The sequence below is a fragment of the Piliocolobus tephrosceles genome, chromosome 15 (genome assembly GCF_002776525.5).
Source record: "Piliocolobus tephrosceles isolate RC106 chromosome 15, ASM277652v3, whole genome shotgun sequence".
Lineage (NCBI taxonomy): Eukaryota > Metazoa > Chordata > Mammalia > Primates > Cercopithecidae > Piliocolobus > Piliocolobus tephrosceles.
This window is the reverse complement of record NC_045448.1, coordinates 104,600,274-104,612,912: the sequence shown is the minus strand read 5'-3', so window position 1 is coordinate 104,612,912 and position 12,639 is coordinate 104,600,274. Positions and strand designations below refer to the sequence as shown.

The 12,639-nt window shown below is 41.7% G+C and overlaps 1 protein-coding gene across 3 annotated transcripts in view; it reads right to left on the bottom strand.

The window, feature by feature from the left end:
* Positions 1–12,639, bottom strand: part of AFF3 (AF4/FMR2 family member 3) — a 630,275-nt gene that overhangs the window by 315,576 nt on the left and 302,060 nt on the right. For all 3 annotated transcript variants that reach the window (XM_023211385.2, XM_023211386.2, XM_023211387.2), the window contains one exon: positions 5,393–5,440. In XM_023211385.2, coding sequence (XP_023067153.1) covers positions 5,393–5,440 — 48 coding nt within the window. The remainder of the gene's footprint in view (positions 1–5,392; positions 5,441–12,639) is intronic.

Genomic DNA, 12,639 nt, shown 5'->3' with positions numbered 1-12,639 from the left:
CAAAGCCTCCGGGCTCAGAACAGATTCTGAATTAAGGTGGTCTCTTGTCCCACCTCTGTTAGAAAATGAACACCTCCAGAGTCACTGCCAAGTCCACAGGTTGTAGTCACAGGGCCCTGCAACATAGTGGCAAGCTGTTGGCTCACAGCTTGCAGGCACCAGGGAGCCCCTGGCAGGTAGAAGTGGAGCCATTTAGGAAGTGCTTTCGGTTTCACCCCAAAGGATTAGTATAATAGCATTTATTAACAATTAATCTCACGGATATAAAATGAGATATGAAAGTATGGTATTTCTATCCCTAACCGATCAGATGGCCAAATGCAAAAAGAAAACACAGGACTATCAAGTCAACTCACTTATCTTGGCTAGACTTACTGGAGGTTTTTCTCAGTGAATTTCTCTAGCCCTCCATTGTACTGACTTTTGAGTTTATTTAACTACAGCAAGTAACGGGATATATTAATGGCACACCTCTACAGTTACACCTGGATTGATTTTGCCATTGGTGGACTTCATTTCATCACTAATGAAATCTTTGCTCTTGGAAAACAAATGAAATAACTTACAAAGGAAACAGTATGAGCTAGAGAAAAAAAGCCTGCCTGGTCTGAAGCAGGGAAGATTTGACCCACATTGAACATAAGTTAAGTGTTTTGGGAATTCACACATTTGAAAGTATTGATAGATAATATGAGTGGACACGTATTAACCTTTTCAACTCTGTACAGTTAAAAACCACTGCAATCGAAAACCTCATTCATGGATAAAGATAAGAATTTGTACTTATTGTTCTATGCGATTCACATGTAAGCACTTATTTTTTGAAAATGCTCACTCAAATATCAAGAAGAAAAAACTATAATGATGTTACGAAAATGTGAACGGACTATATGGATGACAATGTGTAGTCCAACGGCCCACATACATACGAGGCCCCGAATAGGCCACTGAAAACAAGTTATCTCTTTGTCCTCTACCTTCCGGTAGGCACAGAATGGCGAGTATGTTTTCATTTGATTGATATTTGTGAGCACAAGGCTTCTCTTGTTCCACCATCCGGGGTCTGTACATGTGAGAAACTGTCATGATGTGCATTTCCCAGGTGAGTGCCCTCAACTCACACATCGCCCAGGACCACAACTGGAAATCACCCCATCCAGGATGCGCCTGAGTTTCCGGAAAACCAAGGAAAAAATCAGTTCACTTGATTTGCCTCAAATTTGTTTCACTATAATGTCAGGAAACTGGTTGAGGTCTCCAAAATTTAAACAAGTACCCCTTACCCCCTTCAGATAAACTGAAATGCAACTCTATGTAAATGTTCCCTAAGAATATTTTGCAGCACACTGGAATTAAATTAGTGGCTGAAGATGATGAGCGCCAAGAAAGTAATCTGCTCAGATGTTGCGCTGAAATTGTCTCTAAATTCATTCCTTAACTCCAAACCAGAATCTCAAACACCGGTCTCTTATTACAAAGGCACTTTATGTTATGAGTGTCTTCAACAAATGCCATGTAGAGCTGTCTTGCATAAAACCTGCACATCCTAGATTCCAGCCCTGCACCCCTACCCATTAAGTTGTAAACCAATTTTATTTGCTGAACAAATGTTAATGCCATTCTACGTTAATGGATAATGCTATGAAGAGCACCTAAGTATTACAGCACTGGAACCTTTAAGGATGAAATAGAGTGTAACCTAGAAAACTGCTTGTTACAAACATATGTCAGCCATGAAGGCTTCTGGCCCTGATCGCCCATCCTCACAGAACTCTGTTTTAATTTCTCCCTCAGTTAAGAGAATTTTGCCGTAACACACAGATTTATTAGGTCCCAGGATTAAAACTCTCTGAGTAAGGATAAAAAATAATTATATGTTAGAACACAATGTAATATTCAAATGACTTGAAAAGAGTCACCTCAGCAAAAAATGAGGAGGAGAGAGGAATAAGTTAAAGATGAGGTTGATAACATTGGCTATAAAACCTCTGAATTTAAGTGCCTAAATGCATGATCTGGCACTTCCGAATCATAAACAGGTAGAAACGGGAAACCTCCCATTCACGACGAATTGGCTGAGTGGTTTCCTTAAGGAGCCAGGGGAACGTCTTCATCTAGTAAGTCAGCACGGTAGTTAAGAGAGGTTGCTGTGCAAGGCGTCTTCATTAGAATCCCAGCTCTGCCACTTGCTACCTGTGTGACCTTGGGCAAGTTGTGTCTAACTCATCCTCACTTCAGTTTCCTCATCTGTAAAATGGGAACGTTACCAACGCCGACCTCATGAGGCAGCTGTGGGGGTTAAATCACAGCTTAGAACTGTGCCTCACACATAATGCATGCTCAGTCAACATCAGCTCTTCATCACCTGGTGCTGGTTACTGTATGAGGGACGTATTGCAATTGGAAAGGGAGCTGAAGGGAAGCCACAGTCTTTCCTCCCAAGAAGTCTCTAAATTCACTGACTGCATTTTCTCTTTTCTCTAGTGTGGCTTCTGCCCCCCTACTCCACAAAAAGGGCACTCGCAAAGGTCACCAGCAACGTTTCTGGGGTCTCATCCATTGCGTGGTTTTAGATCCTCATCTTTCTCGTCCTCAGAAACTCTGAACACCACTGAGCTTGAATCTCATTCCTTGGATTCCATGACTTTTCACTGTCACAATTTTCCCTCCACGTTTCTTGTCACTCTCTCTCACTGCCACTTGCCAGCGGCTATTCCTTCCCTTGGTCTCTAAAAGTCAGAATTTAGATTCTCACTGTTCCTGGGTCTCTAGTCTCTCTCCAGAAAAATTTACCTACTTCTATGATGTTACTACCAATGGCATGCTAATTAATCCAAAATGTTGGTCTAACAGCTCAGACTTCTGCTCTGACCTCCTGATCTCCAATAAGTTGTTCTATGTTCTCCGTGGTTTACTTGAATGTCCCAAAGGCACGTCAAACTCACTATGTCTAAAAATGAATTTATGATTTCCACCCTTCCCACAAGCCAGGATCTCCCCTAATGTTTCCCATGGCCGTGAGCGCACCACCAAGCATCTCTGGTCTGGACTCCTGCGACAGCCTCCCACTCCCTCTTGCTTCTCCTTTTCCCCGTGGATCCTCTCTCCATAGCAGCCAGAGTGGTGCATTTAAACTGCTAATATGATCACATCACTCTGCTCAAATGCTCAGCTGATCCGCATCTTACAGGATCTAGGACCTAGCTCCTTCTGCCTCTCCCACTTAGCTTTATCTACCTACTCACCAACCACTCTGGCTTTCCCTCTCCTTGGGGCCACAATCTTGGAGGAAGGCTGGTGTGTGACAGATACACAACAAATACTATGGGTGGTAACCAAGAAGGAGTGCTATGCTTGTGTTTGGAGGTTAAGAGGGGTAGATGATCTTGGAGAATGACTAATGTCAGTGATGCAGGCATAGACAGAAAGCCGTTCCAGGAAACACTGGGAACACTAACCCAATCCCCTAGGAGCTCCCCAGACACCAACTACTACTACTAACACCTTAGGCTGACAAGTAGGGAGACAGAGTAAAAAGCTCCAGGCTCAACTAGTGCCACCATCATCTCTCTTCCCTCCTCGTCCATCCCACCTCCCCTCCTGACTGCTGCTCATGGGCTAGGAAGAGTGGAATTTGGAGCTCAGCTGCCTCCTGATCCAGCCACCATCTCCACTGCCCTCTTGCACACACATGCAAACTTCAGCCTTGCCTATGGACACAAATCAGTGATCCGGTGGCTCCATGTTCTCGCTTTGTTTCAGGGCTCACCTGAAGAGGGTTGTGGCACAGGTGCAGCACTGGCGGCGGTGGGAGGGAGGGGAGGACTGGGGCGAGGGGACATGAGGCTCTCATCAGCTCTCTTCAGAAAACAATAACTGTAAAGCTGAATGAGCTCTTGATTGTGACACTCAGTTTTATTCAAATTGAATTTTGCTTTACCTAAACTCTATCCTTTTGGTGTGTGAATTACTCAAGTCTTTATTCAAACTCCAAGCCTTGTACGGAGAACAGAATAGGAACATCAAAGGACGGATTTCTTCCATATCCTCAGAAGGGCCAAGAGAGAATAAGAAGGTAGAATTTTTCTACTTAGGGAAACCAAAGAGGGGATTGGTGTGTTCTGGTATTACCTTTTTTGAGGACATAAACACCATAACCAATCAAAGGAAGATGGCTTAAAAATGGAATACGTGAACTGCAAACATGAAAGTATGTTGAAAGAGAAAAACAGGAAAAGTTGTATCAGCATCTTACGTTGATTGTTCTTTTACTGGAAACAAAGTCCCAGAACAGAGACAATATAGATATAAAATAGACTATGTATTTTATTTAACATATACTTAAATACCAGAAATGAAGCTGCCTGTTTTGACAATTGCTTTCTCTATAAATCTCTGCCAGAAAAAAAATCATTACGAATTCAACAAATCACACCTCAATTAGTTATTCTGGTCAACGTGCAACTTATTTATGAAATAATGCTTTCCAGAAAGAAAAACATTCTGCTTTTTAATGTTGTTAATGTAAAATTTTAACCCAAGTAATTATATTACTGTAATTCACCAGCATTAAAAAAAAAGTGTGTAGGATGTCCAAAAGAAAGGACCATATTAAATGAAAATAAAGTTTTTTTTTTAACAGTGAAATTCCATACCATCTGGCCTAATTTGTCTTGGTGTTTTGCCCAGTGTAGTATCAGCTTTTTGAGAACTATAAATTATTAGGTAACTCCCCTGAAAAAATATGAGTGAAGGAAAATATGGGTTGATGACGACATCCTTATTATATGTCTGAATATTTGGGGAAACACTGATGTGGCAGAACAGCCCAACCTAAGTCAAGCTGGGCACGAAACTGGTTCAGGGAGGGAACCCACACTAGCCACAACGGTGATGAAAAGGAGGGGCTCGCAGAGGGTGACAGGGAGAATAACACGTGGAACAACAGAGAAATAAGAGCTCCAGATCCTCAACATTACCTCTTTGTCAAGTGCTTCTGATTCCAATTAAGTTTACAGGAAAAATAACCAGGCAACCCCTGCCTGACTCAAAAAAAAGTACAGACTATTAAAGGATGCTTTTAAACAGCAGGGTGATAAATGGGGCATCCAAATGAGAGCACCAGCATATTTTTCATCTAAATTCTCTCCTCTGTCTTCCAGCTGATCACTTTAATAGGGTGTCACCTCCGCCTGTGCAGAGGTGCCTAGAGGGGGTGCAGCTGCTAGACTGCTAACAGAAGTGTTGTTTCCAAAGCTTATATGACCACTCTCAGAAAACGTGAACATCAAACAACAAACTATAGTGTCCTTTATCAGGGAGCCACAGGTTTCCTTCCCATTTAGAGTCTATGTCCCACAGATGGATAAGACTGTTTAAAGAATTATCTTACCCGGATTATTTCTTCAACACAGCTGTTGGTTTCTCCAGATCTACTCTCCTGAAAGCAAAGAAAAAAAAAAAATTAAGCCTGATGGAATAGATTGATGACCACACAGAAGACATGCAAGGTTTCAAATGAGTGGCCCTCCCTGCCAAAAAAAATCCATCGAGTTACAGGTTGAGGGGATGCCTGACCTGGGAGTGGCAGACAGGTTCCTTTCCCTAACAGCCAGCTCCCACTGTGGCTGCTGCTCCCCCATCTCCGGCTGGAGCACCACATACACACCTTAGAGGCTCAACTGTGGCCCGTCCAACCACACCCCTTCCCCGGGATGGGCTCCTAGGGGTACAGAACGTGACCTGCAGGTATGAGCTCCATCCACCTTGGGAGTCATTAACGTGCGGAAACTGTGGCCTCTGCTACAACGGTGGATCCAAGTTATCCACCAAATACACGCCGTGGGCCTACCAAGTACCACAATTGTTGCTGCCGCTTCAGTAAAAGTCTGGTAGTTCCACCACCCTCAGAGCCTTGGTTTACTGGTTTGATGGGCAGAAAACTGAAAGACCATCTGAATGAGTTTACTTCCTGCAGTTCTGAGGGGCATGAGGCTCATCAGAATCAGCACTAGGACTTTAAACAATATTACAAAGGCTCTACCAGTGACCGTGCCATCACACTCTCTGTGCCCTGTGTCTGCCAGCTCATTCCTTGTCCTGGGGAAGAACATTTCCTTTGAAATACTCTACCCTTCACTCGAGTAAGGCACCAAAGTGAAGGAAGATCCATGAGGCTTGAAAAGGTCCCGCACGTGATCAAGACCTTCTCCTACCCAGAATTAAGGGTTTTATCCAAGTCTTCTACCTAGGTCCAGAAAGTTTACACGACTTGTCCAAGGCCACACAGAGTTACCACACGGTAATCTCTGTCTGAACTTTTTTTCTGAGACTGAGTTTCGCTCTTGTGGCCTAGGCTGTAGTGCAATGGCATGACCTTGGCTTGTTGCAACCTCTAACTCCTGGGTTCAAGCAATTCTTCTGCCTTAGCCTCCCAAGTAGCTGGGATTACAGGCTCCCACCACCATGTCCAGCTAATCTTTGTATTTTTAGTAGAGATGGGGTTTCACCATGTTAGCCAGGCTGGTCTTGAACTCCTGACCTCGTGATCTGCCCGCCTTGGCCTCCCAAAGTGCTGGGATGACAGGCGTGAGCCACCAGATCTTCACTGTCTTAATGACTAGTGATGCTGAGCATCTTGTGTTTACTGATCATTTGTTTATCTTCTTTGGAGAAATGTTTATTCAAGTACTTTAACCACATTGTAATCGGGTTGTCTTTTCATTGTTTTGTTATAGGAGTTCTTTGTATATTCCGGGTATCAGACCCTTAGCAGGTATATGATTTACAAATATATTCTTCCATTGTATGGGTTATTTTTCACACTCTTGGCAGTGTTCATGGATGTACAAAACTTTAATTTTGCTGAAGTCCAATTTATCTGTTTTTTCTTCTGCTGTTCGAGCTTTTGAGTATCATTATCTAAGAAAATGAATTATTGCTAAATTCAAGCCATGAAAATTTCCCTTTATGTTTATTTTCTTTCAAGAGTTTTACAGACAGTTTTAGCTCTTTCGTACAGGTCTTTGATACAATCGTCTGGGGACTTTTAGGTGAAGTTTATTTTCTTGTGGATTATTTGGTGAATTTTCATTAAAACAGGAATGTTATCTTCTTGCTTCATTCTAGTCTCATCATTAAAAGACCAACAACAAAATGTGCAAGGCACAGCCACCATTACGAGTAGTGCATGAAGATAACATGCATATCTATCCTTATAAGCCAAGAAAAAGAGTGTTCAACGTCACGACACCAGTGCTTTTACTAACACTTCACACCCTTTCCTATACTCATCCTTCCTTCTGTGTTCCCCAGAGCTTCAGCTGGCCACACACTTACTACAAGCTTTCACTCCCATTCCCAATTCCTTACCCCGGGACTGCCCTGGAAACGTCACTATTCCCACACTCTGATAAAACTAGATTAGAGAGCTCTTTTGGAACCTGATCCTCTTCCAGGGAAGCCTGAGGTAACCATTACAAAGGTTATATAGGAAAGTCTCAGTCGGGCCAGGGTTTGATGGTCATTGGAAGAAAGACTTCCTTTGGCGTTCATGGTGGGAATGAGTGGTCTGAGTTAGAAAATCTACTGTCAAACCTACAGAATCATTAATCATGTCTCTTATCCTACTTCTAAGTCCCAACCATTTCCTACTGTGTAACATGCTGGCAGGGCAAATGCTGAATTTTCAATGTGCTTTCTGTTTTCTACCATAAAACAATTAATCAAAAAAAAACTTGACCTCAGGTCCTCCTGGTGGAATCATCCAGATATAACAGCATACTAAAAAGACTCTTCAGATTCAACTTTGGGTTTGAATCCTTAAAGCTAAGCTTCCCTGAATACCACACTTTAATTTCTTTTGATGTAGTGTATATAAATGACAGGTTGCTTTTATAACTATCTGTCTTACAATCCTATAAATTTCAACTATTCTACTCTAATAAGGAAATGCACTGAGAGAGAAATGTAGGATAGATGCCCTGTTAGACACTTCTCTCATCACTGGAGACACAGATGTAGGCTCTTTACACTAAGTCATCTCTATGGCAGCTCCAACCACAAGCCTTGATGGTCTGGACAGACATCATTCCCTACTAGGAAGGCCCTTTGTAAAGCTAAGGAGGCAGCAGAAATGAGGCCAGGATCAGGGACTTTTAACAACAGTCTCAGGAAGTCCTGGCCTTAAATTACAGCATGGACAATCTTTGGCAGAGGAGCCTCTTGAGTCTTTTCAGAACCCTGAGAAATGTTCTGGGGACTCAAGAAGAGTACCACATTGGTTTGAATCTCCAGGACCCCACTTAGATTGGGGTGAATCCATAGGCTACAGTATCATAGAAAATCTGAATGGGAAAGAACCTTGGAGCTCCTTTCAGGCCAAGTCAATGACTTTAACAGATGGAGACACTGTGACTCAGAGAAGTGAAGGGCTCTGTCTAAAAATCATTCTGGCAGCAAGGCACAGTTGAGGTAGAATCCACTCACATTTCAACACCAGCTCACTGAGTTCTCTACTATCTCATGCTGTCTCCCTCAGCCCAATCCCTAGAGCTGGCTCATGTTGAGGTAACTTGCATGATCACAGCATGAAAATCAAAGAATGCAGAGAGTATTGGGGTAAATTTCCTCCTCCTTTCCATGTGGCAAATTACTCAGTGCTTGACCATTGCCTCTCACTAGCTAATCTCCAACACCACACGTGTAGACCAAAGGGGGAAGAGAGGAGAGGGGAAGTAGAGAGAAAAAGTCAAACCTACCACCCATTTGTGATATTAAAAAATAAGGGATAAGGGTTTGTGTCCTTAGAATGAGGAGACTGGAATTCCACCTCATCTTCTCCAAATATACAGAAAGGTAGGTAGATCGATAGGGCTGGGGTTGGGGGATCTGGGGGACCTTTTACCTTCTTGAGGTCTTTCTCAAACCCGGTTTCAGCTGCAGTTGTGTGCTGTGATTATATTTACATTTTGAAAACTTTCCATGTTTATAAACAAGATTAAAATATGCATGTACTTTACGTCTCCAAATTCGTGTTTATATTTTTCACAATAAAGTTATTGCTTTCCTTGGAAAGGTACCCACTGAGAAGGAGGGCTGCACAATGCACATTTTAATTACTCTGTATTTTTTCAGGGTTTGTAGCTGTTGTTTCACGCTGAGTTGCTGAGCCGTTGCTCTGTATTTACTCTGACTTTGATGAACCCACCTCGTTTTCCTATCATTACATTTTGAAATCTGTCATAACAGTCTCACCTCACTGAACCTCCAACTAAACTTCAATTAAAAGCTAGCAACCCCAGCTGATTCTCCTCCTCTACAGCACTGCCTATCATGTGAGTTCCCTAAGTCCTACCACTTACATGTACACGCCACACACTGCCAGGAAATGTACAGAACTACGCTGTGGGTAAGTATAGCTCAGGGAATAGCCAGGAGCATCCCACCCCCGATGGCGGAAGTCCCTAATGACCATGCCAAGCACAGAATATGGGAAGCAGCAGGGCTTAAGAAAAAAGAGTGTGATCAAATCAGTGGGAAATGGCTTTTCATTGCAGAGACGGGCTGCACGCGTCCTCATTTCTGAAAATAGTTTAACTCAGACACATTTCAGGCGGAACTTCCATTCTAAAATGCTACTACTTTCAAGTCACAATGCCTTTGTTTATCTTCAAGCACTCAAAGGCCATCAAGCGTTTAGAAATTGCATATCCCATGTACATTCTTAAACACTCCTGCAGAAATATTTTTAAATCAATCTATTCTTGATTTATACAAACTGACATACAAAAAGTTAGGTATGCCGTCAACACCGCAAAAGCATTGGTGAGGATCTGAGCTCAAATGCAGGGACCATGATAAGTACATGGGAAGCCCCTCCCTACAACTATGTCTCCTGCCTTACCTTTAAAGATAGGGTCATCTGTGAACAGAGGCAGACAGCCAGTTCTCTCCCAAATTCAGCCTGTCTCACACCTACCCTGCACCATCCCCTACCATGGGATTCATTCTGCTCCCAATCCCTAAGCTGGAAGCCCAGCTGCCTCTGATCTCCCTCTGATCCTGCTGTCTACACCATCATCTACATATGTAGATGAGGAAAATGCAGAGGAAAAATACACAAACAGCCAGGGCTTTACCAGAGGATCAAAATAAGATATGCTAGGGAAAAGGAAGAGAAAATACAATTATTATAGTTAGAAGTATTTAATCCATCCCTGTTTTTCCTAATGGACAAAGAATACAAAAGCTCAGCTTTAATACTCAATTTAAGGGTCTTTTTAAATTATTGTATCACCAAGGGAAAATAAGTCAACTGTATTCATATCAGCTTACAGAGTTTTTATCATAAACCTAGAAAAACTGAAAAAACACCACTGTTATTTTAAAATCAGGTTAATAAGTATATTAGTTGAATATAAATGAAACAGTCAAATCTCAATAGCTCTTCTGTGTAGCAGTAATAAACAATTTAAAAATATTTTAAAAACCCATCCATAATTTAAGAAAAATAAATAAGGATAACCTCAACAAGAAATGTTTGAGATTTGTTTTTAAAACTTCAGAGTTAGCCAGGTGTGATGATGTCTGTAGTCCCAGCTACTCTGGAGGCTGAGGCGGGAGAATCGCTTGAACCCAGGAGGTGGAGGTTACAGTGAGCCAAGAGTGCGTCACTGCACTCCAGCCTGGATGACAAAGTGAGACTCCATCTCAAAAACAACAATAATAAAAACAAAAAAACAAACAAAAAAAGGAAAATAAAAAACTTTCGAGTTTTACCAAAAGATACAAAAAAGACCTGAAAGGGACTGAGCTAGACTTCTCAGATACCTCCCAATTCTAGTATATGGTATAAAGTCAAACCAATATATGAACAGGAACAAACCACAAACTACATGAACTTTAAAAAAAGTATTGAGGCAAAATTCAAGTAACATAAAATTTACCATTTTAAAGTAAACAATTCAGGAGCATTTAATACATTCATAATGTTTTAAACCATAATCACCTCTATTTGGTTCTGAACTATTTCCACTGTTTCAAAGTAAAACCCTGTACCCAATGAGTACATTCCCCATTCCCCCACAATATAAGAACTTTTTCTTTTTCTTTCTTTTTTGAGACGGAGTCTTGCTCTGTCTCCCAGGATAGAGGACAGCGGCGCCATCTCGGCTCACTGCAACCTCTGCCTCCCGGGTTCAAGTGATTCTCCTGTCTCAGCCTCCTGAGCAGTTGGGATTACAGGCATGCATCACCACGCCCTAATTTTTGTATTTTTAGTAGAGATGGTGTTTCATCATGTTGGCCAGGCTGGTCTCAAACTCTTGACCTCATGTGTTCTGCCCGCCTCGGCCTCCCAAAGTGCTGGGATTCCAGGCATGAGTCACTGTACCTGGCCTACTTTTTACAATGGTTTTGCTGTATTAAAACATTTTACATTGCACTGAAAAGAAGAAAATGAGAAAATGTTCATGGGTGCCATCTGCTTGTATTGGTAGATTTTCCAGTGGACATGCTGCCTCTCGTTTAAGTATTTCTGACCAGTTCCTAGCAGAGAACTCAGTACAACAGAGCAGGCATTCGATTATATTTGTTGAATGAATAAATAAATTAGTAGCCAATATACTAAAAAAAAAAAAAAGACTATTTACAAAATGAAAGTCCTAAACTTTATAAGAACAACGCTGGTTATCGACATTACAAAGAAATGTCTTTGCTTTATCCAAAAACTACAACAGCAGCAAACTACCAATGTTCTAAATTCTTAGAACACCAACATTTATTTACTTCATTAAAATTAGGCTTATATCCATTAAGTATAGAAACCATTAGCAAGTTATTTGACTTCCCTAATTCCCACATTGATACCTGTAAATTAGAGAGTATTAACCTTCTATTAGCAGACAATATTGTTAAACAGCTAATAATTTTCTATCAGATATTTAGCAATAGAACGAGGTGTTTCAATCATGTTATTATATTTATGAACAGAAATTAGCGATCTGAATCAGAACTTGTAGTTAAAAGCGTATTTGGTTTTCAGAAAGTTAAGTGGTCTGTCAGTGTGCTGATGATGTCAAAAACCTATTGATGGCACAAAGAGATGAGAGGTGAGAAGCAGAGACAGCGATTTCATATCCTGATCACTAACTGACATCGAGTGCTCATTCACAGGGTCATGTCTCAAAACAGTGCTGCAGTACTGTCTACTGGGGTCGTCTTCCACACTGCTTTGTCAACACTGGGAGAGGAAACCATGTTACAGGGCTTCCTACTTGCAACTTGACATTGACGAGAATACTTTAAGATTTCTGTGTTCTTTCACCTAAAACCCTGCAGTCATTAATTTTACCAAGAAGAAGATCACACAGGTTCAGGCAGGAGTGACAACGCTGAAGTCATTTAACTCTCACATTACAGGCAAACTTCAGTGAGACTTTGTACATGTATCATTTCTTCTTGACCATTTTCCTGAATCTTTAATTAATTAATTAATTAATCATTTTATTTTGAGATGAAGTCTTGCTTTGTCGCCCAGGCTGGAGTGCAGTGGTGCCATCTCGGCTCACTGCAAGCTCTGCCTCCCAGGTTCACGCCTTTCTCCTGCCTCAGCCTCCCGAGTAGCTGGGACTACAGGTG